The 20812-nt window shown below is 44.1% G+C and overlaps 1 protein-coding gene across 1 annotated transcript; it reads left to right on the top strand.

Moving 5' to 3' along the window:
• The first annotated feature begins 88 nt into the window (after positions 1–88).
• On the top strand, positions 89–14413 carry LOC138104480 (uncharacterized). The gene is made up of 6 exons (XM_069003778.1): positions 89–290; positions 425–487; positions 943–1049; positions 4064–4188; positions 4874–4956; positions 14325–14413. Exons 1-6 carry the CDS (start codon positions 89–91, stop codon positions 14411–14413), a joined length of 669 nt encoding a protein of 222 aa, XP_068859879.1.
• The last annotated feature ends 6399 nt before the right edge of the window (positions 14414–20812 follow it).

Raw genomic sequence — 20812 nt, 5'->3', positions numbered from 1 at the left:
GCGGCCGCGCCCCCGCCGCCGGCCGCGCCGCAGCCAATCCCGCGCCGCCGCTCGGTGGCTCAAGGCGCTCCAGCCAACCAGAGGGCACATGCAAATGAGGTCCCGCCTCCTCTCGTCCCCGCCCGGCGCAGGGCGCGCGCCCGGCGAGTGCGATCCGCGCCCCGAGTCCTGTGTCGCTCGTTCCCCTCAGAGCTGCCGGTCCGCTCAGACCCTTCGGTCCCCTTGCCTCGGGCGGCCTCCGCCGGTCCCCCAGCCCCGTCTGTCTTCGAGTCCCCGCCCCGAGCGAAGCGGTCCAGAGGGGCGCGGCCCGCCCACTGCGCTTCCAAAGCCGCACGGCGCGCGGTGGTGGGGTCCGGAGTTCGTGAGGCACAGTGGGGTCCGGGGCCAGTGAGGCACAGTGGGGTCCGGGGTCAGTGAGGCACAGTGGGGTCCGGGGTCGGTGAGGCACAGTGGGGTCTGGGGCCAGTGAGGCACAGTGGGGTCCGGGGTCAGTAAGGCACAGTGGGGTCCAGGGTCGGTGGGGCACAGTGGGGTCTGGGGCCAGTGAGGCACAGTGGGATCCGGGGTCGGTGGGGCACAGTGGGTCTGGGGTCGGTGAGCTGGGGTGCCGGCAGCCGGGCGGGCGGAACGCGCCCTGTGATCCGCAGGTAGGAAAGGATTTGGGATCTGCCAGGCACGGCGGGGCAGCGAGAGGCGGTACCGCTCCCCCAGCCCATGCGGGCCGTGGGAGGTGCGGGCTTAGCAATTACCCCGATTATCCACGGCTCAAAGGAATCCACTGTGCCAGCGAATGCAAGCGCTCGTATTACATGATCTTCTCTGTTTAATACTCCTGAAATTTAAAGAGAAGAAAGTTCATGAGGATAATAACACGAGGCTTCTAATGGGAAGATTATAGAATAATTTGCAATTTCAATCTGCAAACAATTCTACATTTTACAGACAGAAGTTCAAGCAAAGCAGCGAAATGCCATCTGAAGTCTAGAACAGCATCATCTGGCAGAGTTCCAGTAGTACCAGCTGACTGTTGCATCAAAACCAAGTGTCAGGTACTGGTGGACTTCTGGAGGTCTCATAACCTTTAAGAGTCTGAAGACCTCATGCTTTCAGCTCTGCAGGCTTAGTTTCCTAAATAATAGTTCAGATATTTCTGTGTAGTGCTGCATTGCAGGCCAGAGATATGCTCTAAATGATTTTCTGTTCAAGTCCTCTTAAATACATCTGAACACATCCAGGTAGGGTTTAGCTCCCTGTAAAAGGGGCAGGTTTCCTCTAAAATTTGTGAGAGGAACTGGCATCTGTATGTGACTCCAGTCACCACAAACCCCAGAGTTTCCATTAGGCTCACCCTGCAGTGCTAGTAGAGATTAAGTAGCTCAGAAGGGAGTTCCCAACAATTTCCTTGCCCAGCAGGGAGCTCCCCAGAGCTGGACTATGAAAATAAAACAGAGAACAGCATGTCTGAAATCCTCCAGGATTTAATTGCCTCACTCAGTACTGCAGAAATCCTCTTTAGCTACCTGCATGCAGCATTGCATCGTAACATAAAAATGTGATTGTGACTCCTGGAATTTTTCCATTCTCTTCTAAAGGACCGGCCCAGCTCTGCTGTATTTTGTAATCTCTTCATGTGTGCTCTTATGCTATTTACTCAGACCTTAAATGTGGGAGAGTACCATTTCTTAATCCATGTTTTAGAAAATGGACACCAAGGTGTTCAGAGAGGGACATTTCTGGACATCTACAGAAGCTTGACAGAGCCAGTTTAATGGCAGGCAAGCAGGGGATTTTCAGAACATTATCAGATCAATAGGTTTTTCAGGGCTAAGCTCAATTTTTCTGGTAGACATCAGCTCTGTTTAAAAATGTTATTTTATCCCTAAACTGTCTCTAGAAGGCTGTTCCTGAACCACATTTCTTGAATAGTCAGGAGGAGTCTTATTTCTCCTGTAAAATGGCCAGTTCATAACCATCTGCTCCTCTGCTTTGTGTCCTTTGACATTAGTACCTCCTATATAACACTGACAATATTAAGAGTGCTGAGCTTTATTCCCTTTATCCCCCATTCTCTGGCCCTCGGGGAGCTGAGCTCCTCTAGCTTCCTCTCATGACACAGGTGCTACAAATGCTCCCCAACCAGTACTGCAACTGGTCCTTCAGATGGGGCTTCTCTAGAGCTCTACACAGCCCTTGCTAGGGAAGCTGAATCACAGATTCTGATTGCTTGTACTGTGATGAACTGGTAAATCCAGGGGTAAGTCCTTCCCTATCTCAACTTACATCAATGTTTTTAAATGTATTGCAATTCTCCCAGTACACAGTACCAAATTTGTTCCCAACACTGGACTCCCCTCCCCACATACACCCAGCCTTTTCCAGTATCTGTGTCTTCTTGGGCTGCTTCTAACAGATAGTACAATTTCTCCATTACATCACCTCTTGTTTAGCAAAAATCATCTCTTGCAAAAAAAAAAAATCCCAACAAACAAAAAAATTTAAGCTGAGATGCATAAAGACAACATGGATCCCATCCAAGAAAGCTGATGCAGCCTTGTCACAAGTACTACCAACCATACTGCAATTGTACAAGATGCAGTTTCGAGATTTATATCAAGTTGATATCAAGTTTTTGATCAAGTTTATAGTTTATATCAAGTATTGTTGACAAGTATCAAGTCCTGTTTTTATCAAGTATCATGTACTATATGCTGCAATCTGTGTTGCAGACACATCTTAAATGTTTTACTGAAACAAGTCCATAATAATTTCCCCATAATTCTGGGAATATGAAGTAATGACTGAAAGCAGTCATGAGGAAAATCAAATCTATTTCAGTGGGGTTCTAATCTACCAGGAAACTTGCACGCAGCTTGCAAACTTCTGTAAGGAGACACTGACCCAGCCTGATGTCTGGCATGTAAACTCATCAGGCACACCTTCTGTCTGTCATTTAACCACCCTCCATCCTTTCCATTTAGCAGCTATGTTAATCATGATACAGCCATGCCATTTTCCTAAGATGTGGACTAAATAAAGTCTTTTGTACAAAAAGACAGAAACTGAAAGTGCACTCGTAAGGTGCCTTTAACTGCTTAGAAGAAAGGTACCATTTAAGTACCTGCAGGTAGCTGAAGGCATATAATTTATAGGAAAAGGCACCACATAGGATGGAGCACCAGCAGGATGTGACAAGCAGTACTGGGCAGGTGACAAATTATCAGGTCTGAGGTCTTGGCCAGCTGTGTAAATCTGACAACAATTTCTGTCATCAGAAAGAGAAGGAGGTCCAAGAAGTTATTGCTAAGCTGTGCTTGGAAACAGCAAATGTTTTCTATGATATTTTTTTTTTTTACTTTCAGGGATTCATTAATAAAGCATTTTAAAAGAGATTGATGTATCACAATAGCCTTTTCCATGGGGGAGGTGGAGAGGGATACAGTAGTGAAATTGGCCCGATTATCACTCAGCAAAGCTAGTTCCAAAGTTGGAGGGGAAGTCTGACTTACTGAGTGCTAAGCCAGATCTACAGCCTAGAACTTCGCCAGAAGGATAAGAAAGTAGCTGCTAGAATTTTTGGAGCCCAGGACACCTGCCAGTGCAGTCTGTCATGTGTGTGTGTGTCCTTGTCAAGTGACCTTGGCAAGTGATCATTTACCTAATCCAAAATTATCAAAGCCTCATCTCTGCCTATCACCTTTCTGGGAATGCTCTGCTGTGAAAATTTTCTGCAGAAACACAAAGCATTTGTTGGCAAAGTTTAGGTGCCTTTGGTGAGTAATGCAGCCTTGGCCCAAAATAGAAAGCCTTGCTCTCCTCTGCCTAAAAGGATCCAAAGAGCAAAACCAAGGGATTGCTTTATACTCCCTTTGAGATCTCTTATGTGGGATGCTGCAAGTTTACTCCTCTTGTTTCAGTGCATGCAGGTGAGAAAGAATATGAGCTCTGCTGTCTTTGTTATTCAAGTAACTTCTGTTTATGTTCCTATATTATGTTTATTTTTGTCACAGAAATTATAATCAATAACAGATATAATTCTATTTCTTTTGTGTGATCATCCTATCAGGGCTGGATACAAGAAGGGAAATTCTACTGGATCAATGGCCAGGAGACTGTTAAACAGCCTTTCCTCTTTAAAATGCATGAAGAACTACAGGGCAGGAATGGAGAAGTGTTGAGTTACAGATGGAGGTAAGCTGAGGATAAATACAGACCATAACCTGGACAAGGGATTTGTTACATTCCTGGTGCCAAGGCCTCACATGCACACTCACCACTGGCAGAGCTGTACACTGGGGAGCAAGGACAAAGAAAGGACATTGATATTGTCCTGCCAAGATAAGTTTTAATCGTTTTTAGTCTGTTTTCAACATCAACTGAAATCCCTTCACTACACTCTATTGTAAACTTCACAGAGAAACTACTCTTGGCACAAGCATCCTTCCTGTTCCATTGGCTTCCAGTTCTGTTCAAACCATGTGGACCAGCAAAGACTCAGCCACTTGGTGGGGATTTTTTTTCTCTTTGCCTGTCATATGGCCCATTAAGCTTGCAAAGGTCTCAGGTTAACTACTCTCAGGTTACTTTGGCAAGAGGTTGTTTTAGTGAAAGCTGCTGACCTGTTTTTCCCTTGGGCCTGATCTTCTAACATTTGAGTAAGGATTTGTGGGTTTGGGTTAAGCTTCTGGGGACTGATTCTAAGTCACTATTGTTGTGCATAGTAAAGCTGTAGAAACTTGAGAGTATGAGCTCAAAAATTGGTTTGTGCATATCTCATACCATAGATGATGACAATTGGAGCAATTTTAGTGCAGCTACCAAACTTCACAGCATAACCCTTTGAACTAAGCTAAGAGGTCTTTTCTCTGACTTTCAGTTGTGACCATGGACTAACAGACTCCAGTCTGTTATCAGCTATGAAGATCTGTATGAAAAGGGTAATAAAAAATCCAAAACCAGGTAAATAAAGCAACCTCTGTTATTTCCCATAGGCTTCTGCCATGATCTTTTCCAAAGGAAAATAAAATAAAAAATGAAGCATCTATTTCACATACCTTTTGCTAGGATCCAACACTAAGTCATTCTGTAGAGGCAGAGCTCTGTGCTCTCTGTGGCTGAAGCATGGGGGTTGTAGGTCTAGCTTTTGAAAAAGTCTCTTTACAGGTCCTGTTTCAAGCTGTGTGCTCCACAAAACTTGGATCTTCATTGTGGAAGCTGTATGGGAAGTACTTTCTCTGGTTGCTTTGTCTTTAGTACTTAGTGTACTACTACCTGGCTTGTGGTTTACTTGTGGAAACCATTTTGTGACTATTGCTGAGCCCTAAAATATAGGGGAGGTTCTCAGATCTAGGTGCATACCATGCCCTAAAGATTCTGGCTGTTGAAATGCAAATTCCACTGCCAGCCCTTTCTTCCTTTGGGTGATGTGGGAGGGAGAAATGTGGTAATGCCAATTTAGAAAAGATAATACAAAGGATGTGTTAACTAAAAAAGCCATACTGAGCACATTTGCCTTTGGCCAACTTGTTTGCAAACAGGTCTCTCTCAAGAACATGCTGTGACAGCAGGCAGGGACAAGCACCAAACAAGGGGCCCATGCTGGACATCACTGTGCTGCTGGCCAGGGTCTGCTTAATTGCAGTGCATGTAACACACTGATCATCAAGAGCTTCCACCTCGTGCTAAAGGACTGAAAACAGTGACTGAGTGCTGGCACCAGAGGCCTGCTTTGTCAACTTATTGGAAAAAGCCTCCAGCACTCAGCACATTTTCATATCTGAGGGTGGCTGGAAACCAGTGTAACTGGTTCAGGTAGGAGAAGCAAAGACTTTTCATATCTTGAATTCCTTGGTGTGAGCTGTGTTTTTCCTTCTCAAAGTCAAACAGAAAAATCCTGAGAGTTAAAATTTCCTTCTCAGGTCTGATATCAAAAGCCATTGCCTTTACTCTTCATAATTTCAAAACTATTGCATGGAACAAGAAGCCTAGAACTATTTCACATGAACATGGTCCAAATACTGTTTCACGTGAACATGGTCCACGTTTTTTTTATACTTTCACTTTATTTTTGTTTCCTAACTTTGTGGCCTGGTATGTATATTGCAACAGTTTATTGCAAAAAGATCCTGTGCAGCTTTAGACATCCTGCTAATGAGATACAGCAATGACCATGCCCAGTGCTAACTTGCAACCTTGGCTTGTTTCTTATTAATTACTTTTGGAGGATACGTTGTTTTTATGGCAGAAAACTAAGAGAAAAGAGTATGGCTAACAAACTGGGGGGAAGTTTGGATAACCTCCAGAGTTAGATTTTCAACTCCTGCAGAGCACAAGCACCTTTTCTGTTGTACTAAGACAACCACTTTCTCTCTGAAGCTATGTCACTTCTACCTTAGCTATATTATTATTTTTAATTACAGTTATAGATGTTACTGTACCTAATAACTTCTAGGTGGAAAACAGTGTTGCATCTCTGAGATCTAATATCTTTTCATAACAAGGTCTAGTAATAAGCTCCTTTTAACAGCTGCTGAGACAGATTCTCAGCAAAGTCTCTTCCTTGGTCTTGGCCTAAGAAAATATTTCAATCCTGTAATAGCTCTAAAGACTAGGTGTTTGTCTTCCCAACTCTAAGACCAGCAATATTTAGGGAATTATTCTAGATACAGATACGTATGTAAGGAACACTTTCTCTGGCAGAGATGTATTTCAACCTTGTCTTGCACACAGTGATCCATTAGCCAAGAAATACACATGATTATTTTATAGTCACCTCCTTTCAGAGGTTTCTGTTCTGCAGAGAAACAACTGGTCCTTCATTCAGCACCCCTGAGAGGCGGAAGCTCATGAGAACAGTGTGAAACTAACATTTGTCATAAAAGAAAATGATTGTTTGTGTAAACAGAGACCAGTAAGCTGCTTAGCATGCATTAGCACCTTCTTAACATTTGAAAATGTGTTAAGAAATTCTAGAGAGGAGATTATGGAGCTGAGTATAGGTGAAGATGTTGTCAACAGAGTGTGTGGGTGGGATGTAAACATACTGGCTGTGCATAAATATGGGCCTTTGTTAGAGTAGTCCTGGTTCTCTTGATTCTTTAAATACCAGGGATTTGAAATTCCTGGATTTTTTTCCTTCCAGTTGGAGAAGGGAAGGAAGTTATACAAACCCAGTTGCATCTTGCAGGTGGCTAAACCAAGCCACAGGCTGGGTGACAGAACCCTGCAATGCCAGCACAAAAGGGACAGTGACTTCACAAGTGCCACAGAAAGTTGCCCAAAGGACTTAATGCAGTTTGCCTTGGAAAGCAAAAAATTCTAGTGAGCTTTAGGGCAGCAATGCCAACTTGGGCAGTCATTGCCAGCCCTCTGCCACCTTTGGCTGCTCATACGAGCATCAGTGCACAGTGGACTGGGTGGAGGAGCTGCACTGCCAGGAAATAACTTTTTCCCCCTCTGTTTCCCTCTGTGTTTGTCTACTTAAAACATCCTGCTGCTGAACAGTGAACCACCTGTGGCCTCACCATGGAAAAGCTTCCTTAGGGCTTATGTAAGCCAGGTGACCTGGGGGAAGTCATTCCCTGGCACGGAGCAGAGGGGAGCTGAGGTAGGAAGGGAAGCAGCCTTTGCAGGGGTGATGTTCCCTGTGTGCTGCACAGCATTTAGGGACCTTTCTGCTCACTCAGCTGTCCTGCAGGTTTGAGGGACTTAGTGAAAGGTACCCTTGTGTTGTGAAGGTGTTGGACAACCGGCCACTGCCCATTGTGGTCACACGAAATTCATTCTGTAGCCACCAGGCTTCCTAAAAATTGGGAGGAAGGAAAGAAGAGACAATTTAGGAAGCCTGCCTTTCCCCTAAAAGTCTCCAAAGTTCCTGTTTGTGGAGCTGGAAGTTTGGAGCAGCTATTCCAGAACACAGCTTGAGGAGAGTGGCTAAAGTCCTTAGAGCTGGCCACAGTTTCACCACTGTGTTCCAGGACTTGTCCTAAGTGACCTTTCTCAGGCAGCACCTGTTTTAATCATTGAATTGTAGCACAAGAAGGAGGATTTGGGAAAGGCTCTTTGTCCTGTAGCTCTGCCTTAAGAGGAATAGAGAGTTTTTCTCTTTCTTTCTGGGGGAAGGATGTTATTTAAGGCCAGTGAGGAACATATGTAAGCTGTGCATATCTCATTGGTTCAAAGTAAACATCTGTTCTCCTCATCCTCCTGTCAGTTGTGTTAGGCAGCCACCTGTGCAAGGCCCTGACTGCTGTGAATCTCATTTTGAAGAGTTCACCATTCTTCCCAAATGTTGCCCAGGAAATTTAGACACAGCCTTAACACTAGGTAAATTTTATCCCAAGGGATCAAGTGTTTCCAGAGAGCTGATGAAATGGTGAAGGCAAACAATACCTAACTCCTTTGGTTGGTCTAATTTTCAGCTAGATTGATTGGTTTCATTTTCATGTAGATGTGATCCAATTGTTTAGTAGGCAAATGATCAGTACAGCAGAAACCAAGAACCTGTTAAGCTCCCCACTTAACCAGGAATCCTAACAAGTTTAAGGAGGATATGAGGGCTCTGGAGAGGGATCTGGACAGGCTGGATCCATGGACTGAGAGCAGCGGTCTGAGATTCCACAAGGCCAAGGGCCCGGTCCTGCCTTGGGTCACACCAACCCCCTGCAGCTCCAGGCTGGGGCAGAGGGGCTGGAAAGCTGGGAAAGGCCCTGGGGGTGCTGGGGACAGCGGCTGGACATGAGCCCAGGTGTGCCCAGGGGGCCAAGAGGCCAATGGCCCCTGGGCTGTGCCAGCCATGGGGTGGCAGCAGGGCCGGGGCAGTGACTGTCCCCTGTGCTGGGCACTGCTGGGGCCACACCTCAGATCCTGGGGCAGCTCTGGGCCCCTCAGGACAAGAAAGGCATTGAGGGGCTGGAGCGTGTCCAGAGAAGGGAACGGAGCTGGGGAAGGGGCTGGAGCAGCAGGAGGGGCTGAGGGAGCTGGGAAAGGGGCTCAGCCTGGAGCAAAGGAGGCTCAGGGGGGACCTTCTGGCTCTGCACAACTCCCTGACAGGAGGGGGCAGCCAGGGGGGGGTCGGGCTCTGCTCCCAGGGAAGAAGGGACAGGACAAGAAGAAACAGCTTCAAGCTGTGCCAGGGGAGGTTCAGGTTGGACATCAGGAGGAATTTCTTCATGGAAAGGGTGGTCAGGCACTGGAAGGGGCTGCCCAGGGAGGCAGTGGAATCTCCATCCCCATCCAAGGAAAGCTGGACATGCCACTGAGTGCTCTGGGCTGGGTGACAAGGTGGGAATTGGTCACAGGCTGGACTTGATGATCTTGGAGGTCTTTTCCAACTTCAGTGATTCTGTCATTTACAATCAGCAAGAAAGTTACTGTGGACTCCAGTGTCACCAGTTGTTGAAATGCCATTACAAATCAACAAGTCCCTATCTATGGGTATTAGGATTTTAAAATAATTGCCAGGTCTAGATCTTCAATTGCTGCAAATCATTGTATTCACTTTTCAAATGTGCTGGTGAATTTGTTTTAGAAACCAGCAAACTGTTCTGCTTGGATAATACTTTTATTTTTAGTGTTTCCCTTTACTTCAATGATGTTTTTCAGCAAGAAAAACAGTATAAAATTTGTACCAGAAATTGTACAGGAGTCCTGACATCTTTCCCCACTCTGCTCTGCTGGAAGACCAAGGACTTTTCACTTCCTGATACTTCGTATTTCATCCCTTTTATCTCTTGTACCATTCTCGATTGCTCTGCTCCTTCCTCCTCTGCTTCCATGTCTGTATGCTCCCTGTCTTCCCTTCCTTCTCCTGCCACTTCTCTGATTTTAGGCTTAGCCAATACCATTATCTTACTTCAGAAAGACAAAAGTGAAAGTTTGCTGGGTTAGAAAGCTGAACTGGAGCAGGTAAGCAGGTACCAGAGGAGGCTCTGCCTCCTTGGCATGAGCCAGCTGGTGGCTTGGTTCTGTTTGCAGCCATACAGTGGGGTCAGTGCAGGCTGCGGGTGCTGAGGCACATTTCCAAACATTTTGTGACTTGTGGGCAGCCCCTGCTTCCCTCATCCAGGTGTGCAAGGGAGAGGGCAGAGCACTGTGCCAGCTAAAGCTGGTTAGTGGGTCAGGGAGCTGGCTCTGGCATGGGAAGGGACTGACCTTCACCTCTGCCCTCTGCCATTGCCCAAAAAACAAGCCATGGGAACCAGAGTTCTGCTGTGCTTGTTCTTTCAGAAGTCCAGAGCCTTTTCAGTTTCTGTCTGTGCTGTGACCAGAGTGACCAAGGGCTGGGGGCTTTTTGGCCTGTCCATTCTCCCCCACCCATTCTGCTCTCTGTATATCCCAGGCAGATGTCCCTGATGTGCTCCTGATGTCTGTACACGTGCCTTCTGAGAAATGCTGCTGAGGACCATGCTGGTTACATTTTTAACCATCTTAAATTGTGTACAAAACAGTAATTGACATCTTCTCAGGCCTTAAGTTCTTGTCCACGCACTGGAAAGGCAAAAAATAATTTTCTCTCCTTCCCTAATCCATTCTAATTTACGAATCTAGGTCACCATGTCACACCACCCCTTTACTCACCATTCCCCTCACTTCTTTCCCAGCTGCTCAATGTTGGCTTGCTGTAGGGAATTTGGCTGTGGCATGATGCCAGTTATGTTGTGAAACAGCCAGACTGTTCTTAATTCCTAGCTGGTGAATTCAGAGAAACTCTTAACTTCAACTTTACCCACAGTGATAGATCTGTCCTGACTTGTCCTGTGAAATGAATAATAGTCCAAAAAGAGGAGTAAATACCATGGCCTTTCCCTAACTAAATACTGACTTTGGTCAACCCAAGAAACAATGTTTGTTTGCTTCAGTCCATTTCAAAAGCAAAGCATGAAGTTTGATCTCACTGAACAAGATCTGAACAAGAAAACTCCCTAATTCAATTTACCCCTTTCCAGAGAACACTGTCACTGTTTGCCAGCCCGCTGCCCACTGATTTCCACTGAGCCCTCCTAAATGTGCACACACCCAAAGAGCAGTTCCTGTTGCATTTAGCTGAGCTGTGCTCCTGGTTTCAGCCAAAGATGATGTTCTGACTGCCAGCAGATCAACCCCTTCTTTGCCATCTCAGAAAGGGGATGGTATGTATTCTGCTGCACAAGAGACGAAGCTAATACTGATTATTCCCAGGATTCACAGCAACGTCACAGGAAGCTCATGAAGACTGCAGTACATGCAGGCAGAGGATTCACTATCCTTTAGCAAGTTCTTACTTTTTATTCTCCAAACTCAAGAAACAGGCATTTTCCTACCACAGCTGAAGTGTTCCATCATCTCTGGAGGTTCTGTGGAAGGGAGGAGATCATTTACACTAATTCCGAAGAAACACAACTGCTTTACTGCCCTCCCCCCTCCAAAGCTCGGCATGCAGAGTATAAGTGAAGATTAACTAGGAGACTAGGAGGAAGAAAGAATACAGGTAGTTGAGATAAGTAATCTTATCTTTAGATGACCTCTTTTAATCTTATTTGTTGCCAAGATCAGCATAAGCCCAAGTTCTGCATATTCAGAAGACAAAAAAGCAACACACTTAGTAGTGTTAATCTTTATTTTGCATTAAATTTGCCAAGCAGAACAAGCTTGATTTCATGGGGGCATTTCAAAGTTCAGCTAAATAATCATGCCTTATAGACAGGAACTTTGAGTGTACCATCAGGATAAACTGTTTCTCTAGCATAATTACAGGCACATATTTTGATATTTCTCTACTCACAGACATCCATGTGGCTTTGCCTACCTCCATTATACCACAAAAAATAATACACACACACACATATATATAAATATATATATATACACAGAACAACTAACAGCATAAGCACCAAAATAGTTTTAGGTCTTTTACTGCAATCATAGGTGTTTATAAACTGAGGTGTTAATTTGTCACAGCTTAGAATCAATGGTTTAACTGCATAGACACATTTATGCTTTAATTTATGCATTGCACTTTCTAACCTTGGTGTCTGCTTATAGTTTTCAGCCTTTTCCTGAGTACCAGTGGAATGCTGTTCTGTGTGGAGCCGTGGTAATCCTGGCCCCAAAGAGCAAGGTGCAGCCTCTGGAAATACCAAGATTCAGTCACGAGTAGCTGCCACAAATGTGAATACAGTTCGTCTCAGTCCATGCATGTGGGCTGTTCCCTCAGTTCTGGCAAATCTCAGATCACCACCTTTGCTGTAAACAAGTAGATAGGAGAGCATGCTGCAGCCTAAAGCACGTGTTTCCTCATCCAGAGCTCTCCAGGTGTCCACTTGATGGCTGCACTTCACATCTCATGGTTACAGAGATTGAGGTATAGAGGTTTAGTAACATAATTGAGGTTACAATAGGGAACAAATGAACTAAAGCTTCCCCTTTCTATTTGCTAACTAGCCATGAGGAGAGGTTATTTCTTAAGGAGGTCCTTGACAGCTGTGTGCTGTGAAGTCCTTGAATGCCCCCCTTTTCCTTGCTTTTCCTTGAACACTTTGCCCTTTTCCTTTGCTCTTAGCCTTTGTAGGGAGCAGACTCCTTGCCCTGTTGCTTCAACACCAGGCAGCCCTCCAGCCTTCCTCCAGCACATGTTGCAGCTCTGACCCCATTAATCTTGCCAAAAGGCTTTTCCAAGTGGTACATTGAGAAGCACTGGACTTTCTCCTCTTGACAGGGGCAAACAATCTATTATCTTCATGGAAAATATCTGTTAGCAATGGGTAAGTTGTGAAAGCAGTAATACCCCAAGGGCTGTCTGACCCATGGAAAATTAAAAATCCAGAAAAATACTTTACATCAATGCCTTCTTAAAGAGACATTAAGAGGTTTATTGAGTTTACAGCTAAAAATATTTTCATGTAGGTAACCATTGATGGGTCAAAAAGATTAGTTATAATTCTATAATTCTTTCAAGGACTATGTAGAGGCAAATCTCCTGGATCAGTTTCTAAATTGGTGGGGTAGGGGTGTAACTAGTTTGAAAGAGTCTTTAGACAGTCACTTTGTAAAACACAATTTCATATAATCTACATTCAAATCCAGTGTCCCACAGAAAGAGCATGTGGGAATTTTTCCCCATAGTTTTATGGAAAGGTCCAGCTGTTTATCACTGTCTTAGGGTTACTTTATGATGTGTATCACATATCACTGCCCTATGCCCAGGAATTTTTTTTGTGCCTTTCTATGCCTTTAAACTGAGCCTGAGAGGGGGGAGGAAAACTTGAGCAACACTTCTTCAAAGCAGATTGCAGCTTGTTCAAGGTCACACAGAGATAGAGACTTTTTTCCAGCTGCGGCAGGGGAGCGAGGAAGCAGCCAGCTTGCGGCTGCCTGGTCAGCTTTTGGCCAGCTTTTTTCAGCTTCTTTTTCTCCAGAGAGAGATTGAGAGTTGAACTTTTTTCTTCCCTGGAATTTCGGATTTTCTCCCTTTTCTGCTGGTCTGCTTCAATATCAGAACACATCGGGAGGACTTTCCACCGGGCACAGAGGGCCTGGCCCTGGGCCAAGCCCCAGCTCCGAAGAGACCAAAGGGAGGACTCTGACACTTTCCCAGGTTTTTTCTCCACAGTGAAAGATTTTATTGTTTAGCATCATTATCCTTTTTCCCGTGTCTTTGTTAAATAAATAGTTTTTATCTCTTTCACTTTCCTTCGAGGAAAATTCATTTTTTACCAAACCTGCTGGGGGAGGGGTGGTTGCAGCCTGCCTTCTCTCAGAGGCTATATTTCTAAATTTGGTCAAACTGGCACAATCACTCACTGATGAATCCTAGAAGTATAAGAGATCTAATGTCAGATGGTGGCCTATTACAGCTGGGCATAGCCCACAGTGGCCTATTGCACAAACCCTTCCCACCACATATCCCAGACAGCTCACAAACACTTTAGTCATCCTGAGTTGCAGACACTTCAGTCACCTCTCACAGCCCAAGACCTCAAAAAACCGTTCAAAATGCAGCCAACACTGATAAAACACTCGTCAACTCCCATTCCTAGTAATTGGCTGTGATGTCCCCTACTGAGGGGATGAATCCATTCCCTTCCTTGCTGTCTCTTGTATTGACAGCTTTAGTGAATCCAGAACTTCAGTCTCAGTCTTCTGATCTGCTTAAACCTACAACATAATTCATTTTCCCTTCCTGAGAAATTAAACCAGACCAAAGCTGTCCTTAACATTTACCAAATCTCTTGACTGAATCCACAATAGGCTGCTCCCTATTAAACCTAGGAAATTTGTTCAGTATTCCCATCCTGCTCACCATGTGCTACTAATTAAATATTATATTAAAAGTCCTTTTATTTTCACAGAATGGAATGGACATGAAATTGTCTTCAAGAAAACCAGATTTCTGTGGGTTTCCCTGAAGTGTGGCCCATCAGTAGTGCACAGAGTCTAGCTCAAGGAAACAGTGCCTGCAGTTTCAACAGGGACCAGTTCTATGAGGGAATGTTCCTAATACAGATATTTTTCTGCTTTTTTAAACCTTGTTCTGTATATATTCAGTATTTCATCCATGGATATTCTGCCTGCCAGAAGCCTGACTCCCTAACAGAAAATCATTCTCATCTGAGCCCTTGCTGTTAACACATTTTGTTTCCTCCTTCCAATAAAACCTCTGAGTTTACAGGAGACTGCAGGTTATCCTCTCTCATCGTGGTCTGTTTTGTGACGTGGATGAGGAGCCACAGAAGCAGCTAAAACAGCACAACTGAGAAGCTGGCACAGAAGCAAATTAGCAAGAATGAACAATTGAGGTTGGGGCAAAGAAGGAGATGGGGAGATAACTGACCAAGAGAAAGTATGGTGGAACAGCCATCTGAAATGTTCTTTAGCTTTCTGTGGGATCTGGGATATGTGCTGTCACTGCTTCAGAACAGAAATGGTAAAGTTTAATGTACACAAAAGATCTGCTTTAACTGAAATTATGAGGCAGTCCTAATTCTGTTGAAAAATTTTGTCTTTTGTTAAAAAAAGCATTCCTGATGTCAAGTAAGTTTGATTAATTTGTAGTTTCCGGGAATGACAAAGTAAGCTACATCTTCAAAGGAATGCTGCAAAGCAGCAACCAGTGCAACCAAGCTTGTCAAATGTACATTTCATAATTAGAAAAGGGTACAATATAGAGCAAGACTGTATAAGATGACCTTTAAATCCTGAAACAACTCTTTAAAATACCAGAAAACAGGTTATAGAGGAGAATATTGCATTCAATTATGTAATTTTCATGAGTTGTTTGAGGCGTGTATCTCAAGCATATTTGAATCTGCAAGTACAATCTACATACTAATTAAAAAGTCCTTGCTGCAGCTCATAAGATCCAGTTAAAATCTCAAAATGTTGTTTGACTTGCAGCCCAGTTTCTGCATTTCCATAGTTTGGTTTTTCTATGTAACAGCAGATTCAAAGGACCACAGAATGTTACCTCTGTGTTCATTATTATTAGTGCAACATCAAAATATAGCTTCTCTTTTTCTCATTCTCTTTTGCCTTCCTTTACAGAGAAGGGACAAAAAGCAGACTAAGACCCAACAGCTGGTGCAAAACACAAGGAATTACGTAAACAGATCTTTTTTGCTTGAGGCTTTGCACTTAAAACTAAGTTTTGTCATAGTCTAATGGGCAACACCTCACTAGACATTTACAGGAGGAAAAACACATTGCTCAAGTATTTAGCTGACATAAATTGTCATAGAGCAGAAAGTGGATGGTGTTACAGTATTTTCAATTAAAATGTGACAAGTAGTCCAGTAAATATTGTTTTGCTTTATCCTACAGTTTTTCCTTTGTGATGCCAACAGCAGCAGCAATCTGGAAAGCAGGTTTGGAACAGATTAATGCAGTCCTATTTCCAACAGAAAATTTACATTCTCAGTAGCTGGAAGGCACATACACAGGCAATGTGGGTGCTGGTTTCTCAATTGCAAAGCCAGGCTTATTAAGCCAAATTGTCCCGGCTTATTAATCTTTTTCCAGCTTCATTTACATGTAACAGCATGAAATGTAATGCTGGTATAAATCAAGTGAAATCAACGCCAGGTGTAAGAGAACTGGGAATGGACTTAATTTGTTGGGCAAGAAGGAACACTCCCTTTCAGGTCAAATTTTCAAAATCTGGCAGGCTGAATTTCTTGCTAAATTCTGACAGCCCCATTCAACACGTGCCTGGCTTTTATAAATGCTAGCTAATTATAGGATAGTTTAAGCAAGAATTACAAAGGCTCGATCATGTAGCACCTAGAACTGGGGAGGAAAACAGACTCCTTTTTATCGTCAAAATGCCACTCTTTCTTCTGTTTGTTGGCTTTCTCCTTGCATATGTTATTTACTTAGGCTATGAGGTATCCTTTTTAACCAAATCCATTCAAATCCATATTTCAGCCCAAGCCTACTTCATCCCTGTGACAGACAGACGGAAAGCAATGCAGTTTATGCTCAACATGTCCCTAGTATTGAGGGATGGCATCTGGTAGTCACAGCTGTAGCTCTCCATTGGAAACCACCCTCTTGACAGAGAAAGAAGCATCTGAAGTTGCATCAGTCACTGCAATTTCAGTGTGTGGATGCAAATTTCACCATGTGAAATTGCAGTGTAAGAAACTGTACACTTTTTTTTTAATTGCCAGGAGCCATTTTCTGATCTTTACCCATCACTTGGAAATGATAGTTCTTTCTTCAGGTAAAGGTCACATCAGGAAGGAGTAAGCAGTGACTCCAGCCAAAGATAGTGCTCCATTTGAAAACTAAATTAGACAAGAATAATGCAGGCTACTTGTTCAGCAAAGCCTGTAGTGAGCACACAGCGGTGCTTTGGAGAACCTCATGGTTTCAGTGCCATTCACACTGTAAATACCTAAGCAGCTTAGTAAACATTCTTGTTTTTTGAACAGAAGGCCCTCCATTATGAATGAGAAGCAAAGCTGGATAATGGATTTGGGTGCACATGTGAAAGGCAGATCAGATGTACCCAAAGCATGCTTCCTGCCCAAAGGTACCCCACAGCTGAAGTCTTTAAGTCCCTTGTGGCAAAGGAAAGCCTTGCTTTCAGCAGCAATCCAGAACATCACAGAATCATGGAGCCACTTGGATTGGAAAGGATCTTTTAAAGGTCATCTTCAAATGACCCTGCAATGAGCAGGGACACCTTAACTACATCAGGCTGCTCAGAGCCCCATGTTTCCAGGGATGGGGCATCCACCACCTTTCTGGGCACACAGCAGGTAGGAAGTTAATGCTTAAATAATGCATAAAGGACAATAATGTGTATTAGATGAGTTAAATTCACACTGATACAAGTGAAGAACATGCAGTTTATACTCACACTCAGCTCATACTCAGCCTCAGCTTGAGCTTTTGAGCAAAACCAAGATCAAGCTGTACTTTGGAAGACTATAGCTGAGCAAGAAAATAGGTCAGTCACTTGAACATTTGTCACTTGAACAATTTCACTGTTGCTAAAGTTTAGAGAGTGCCCCTGTGCATTTTCCTTTTCCTAGTGGCTGTTTCAAAAATGACAACAGAGCTGTTGTGAAGCCTAAGACTCTTGGCACATTAGTGCCAGCTGTACCTCACTACGTAACAGCAGCATGAACATCCCAGCAGCAGTATGAAAAGTTAAGGTGCTCTGTCTTGGCATTTAGAGACTGATAGAACAAATTTCTCCATACCATGCTAGCTTGAATAACTGGGATTGGGAAATTCTGTTCTGTGTCTCTGGTTCTGACAGATCCGAAGTGCGTAAGATGTGTGGAGCTGCTTTTGCAATTGGAGTAAACCCCTGTCCAGATGATGTATCTCCACAAGGAAAGTGGAGAAACCCCTCCTACCACAGCCTTTCAGAACACACAGCACTGATTTAACTGCTGGCTTGGAGCTAAGCTGACCAGGAGGCTTTTTTCTGTATTAACAGCAGCTGAAAGTCTCATGTTCATCTGCACATAGCTCCTTTAGGACTGGCTTCTGGCTTACTTCATGTTGATTTCTCAAAGGCATCCAAAGAAATCTCCTTTGCTACCCATTTCAAAGTATTGGCAAAGATTCAGTGGGAACTGAATCTCTCCTGATTTCTGTCTGCTATTTGATATTTTGCTTAAAAGAACATCGTCAATTATGTGTAGCAGACCTTCAGTTACAACCTGAGCTGTATTTGTTATGAGTACTCAGTGCATTTCAAGACAGTTTGAGAAACTCTTCTGTGTTTTTTTTAACAACAAATAGAAGAATGAAGACCACAAATTTAATAAAAAAAGCATTACCTGTAGGGCCCTAGAGCTGGATACTAAATCCCAGGCTGATCACAACCATATCACTAAGCCAGCCAATGACCCCAGCACTCCGCCCAGCACCAGGGCAAGGAAGCCAAATACTCCTGGGCTGCACTTCTGAATTTTCCCTACTCCAGGTCCCAAAACTTTTCCACAGGAAGCATGGGCGGCCTTCACTCTCACCCAAGCCCACCACTGAACCATGTCCATAAGCACATCTACATGTTTTTAAAAAAGACTCCAAGACACTAAGATATTCACTACATTTTATAAGTACAGAAAGAGAAGGTTTAAGAACTTGAGTGGAAACATCGAGTGAATTAGAGCAAAACTGGGATTAGAAGCTAAGACTTCTATTTCCCATCTCCATGCTTAAACTTGAGAACAATACTCGCTCTCCTGGAGTACATCTGATTTGTCTTGGTCCTCTTTTTAGACTAACCTTACATCCCTAATTCCCATGATCAGTCCCATGGAAATGAATGAGAAAAGACTCAGGACTGAACATTTAATTTGCAGTCTTATGGTTTTGTAGCCTTTCTTTTGTTAACCCAGCACCTGTGCTCTCTTAGCACTCAGTACTTAAATTGTGATTATAAAAGCAATTAGAAATAATCACAAGTATCTATATTTCAAAGGCTCCAAATTATATTTGGCAAACTGAAGTTATAATGTATGGTGAAAGAAAAACATACATAATTTGTCAGCCTAATTAATGAGTCTGGGTAAGATAAGTTGTATGACACCTGAACATAAGACATACTCTTGAAAGACTGTGACCTCTCTCCTCATTCCAGGTCCACCCACAGGAGATGACTGCAGCCTTTAGCAGAAGACATGTTACAACTGAGCTATTTTTGGGTGCTTTCAGCTGATGATGCATCCAGGACAATCATGACACTACTGCATGTCAGCAGATACTGTACCACAGCCCTTGTGACTGATTGTCTGAAGAACTATATTCTTAGCTATAAGCATTAGGATCAGCGTGGAGCTGGAGGTGGTCTGGAACCAAGAAACTCTTAACTTTGCAATAGTCAGATTTTAGGTTTGGCAGCTAAAAGATGAACTGCCTAATTTCCAAACACAGCAAGTGCAAGTTTAAAAGCCTTCTTTTCCATTGTGTATCACTTCAGAACTTGCAGGGCAGAGTGGGCTTGAAGCCTGGTACGTAGAAATGTACAGTAGAATGTGGTTTGTTAACCTCTTACAGACACCTGGGCACAGTGAGGCCACTGTGAAGTAACACTGCTGCTCTCACAGAACCAGCTGTGGTGCCTTACACACAGGGAGGGTTCAGGGAGGTTTTCTGTTGCTACACCTGGGTGACTGTTGTTCCCTCCGTGCCTTATGCAATCCTTATGCAGGTGATGCTGTAGGCATTGCTCACATCTCTTCCTGCTCCCTACTGAACAGACTTTTTGTGGTAATGTTGTGGCTTAACCCCAGCCAGACCCAAGCCCCTGGCAGCTGCTCGCTCACTTCCCCACCAGTGGGATTGTGGAGAGAATCAGAAGGGTAAAGCTGGAAAATCCATGGGTTGAGATAAAGACAGCTTAATAGGTAAAGCAAAGGCTGCCCACACAAGCAAAGCAAAACAAGGAATTGATTCCCTGCTTTCCATGGGCAGGCAGATGTTCAGCACCTCCAGGAGAGCAGTGCCCCATACCCTGGAAGGGTGACTTGGGAAGACAAACACCATCGCTCCAATGTCCCCGCCCTTTCTCCTTCTTCCTCCCCCTTAATGTACTGAGCATGATGTCACAGGGTCTGGAACATCCCTTGGGTCAGTTGGGGTCACCTGTCCCGGCTGTGTCTCCTCCCAACCAGCCAGGCACCCCCAGCCCTTCCCCAGCGTGGCCCTTGAGGGGCAGGAAAGGCCATGGCTCTGTGCAGCCCCTGCTCAGCAATAACAACATCTCCGTGTTATCAGCCCTGTGTGCAGCACAGATCCAAACCACAGCCCCATTCCAGCCCCTGGGAAGGAAACCAGCTCCACTGCAGCCTAACAAAGCACAGGTAAGAGGAGAGGAAGAGCCTGCCTTCTCCCTTCCCATGCCACACAAGCATCCAGGGAGTGCACTTTGCACAAGGAGCAACAGGCATGGTTGGAAAGAAGACATGTCCTGAAAATACTACAGTGGCTGCCACCAAAAAGCCTTAGCAAAACAAGGGAAAAGTCTAGGCTGCAATTTCTCAAGTGCTAACAGCTATCCTGTCTGCAATCCACTCACATAATAAGAAATGTGTTGCAAATGATCGATGACTTCGGTGAGGAGAGACATTGCAGGCAACCCATACGATTGATATATGCAAGCTCCGTTTATTAGCAATACAAAGGCACTTATATAGAGTATTGAATACAAGCTTATCAGTTCTTTAATTAGTTGAAACTTACAAAAGTGCATTCTTACCTCTACATAATTGGGTTAGATAAAAGACTACATTTGGCAAGCTTCTTATTATTTATGTTTTGTCTTGAGAGATCAAAGATCTTCCTCCCTTCTTAGGGATAGTCCATCTTATCAGCACAG

This window comes from Aphelocoma coerulescens, chromosome 1A (genome assembly GCF_041296385.1).
Source record: "Aphelocoma coerulescens isolate FSJ_1873_10779 chromosome 1A, UR_Acoe_1.0, whole genome shotgun sequence".
Taxonomy (NCBI): domain Eukaryota; kingdom Metazoa; phylum Chordata; class Aves; order Passeriformes; family Corvidae; genus Aphelocoma; species Aphelocoma coerulescens.
This window is presented reverse-complemented; position numbering and strand designations above follow the sequence as displayed.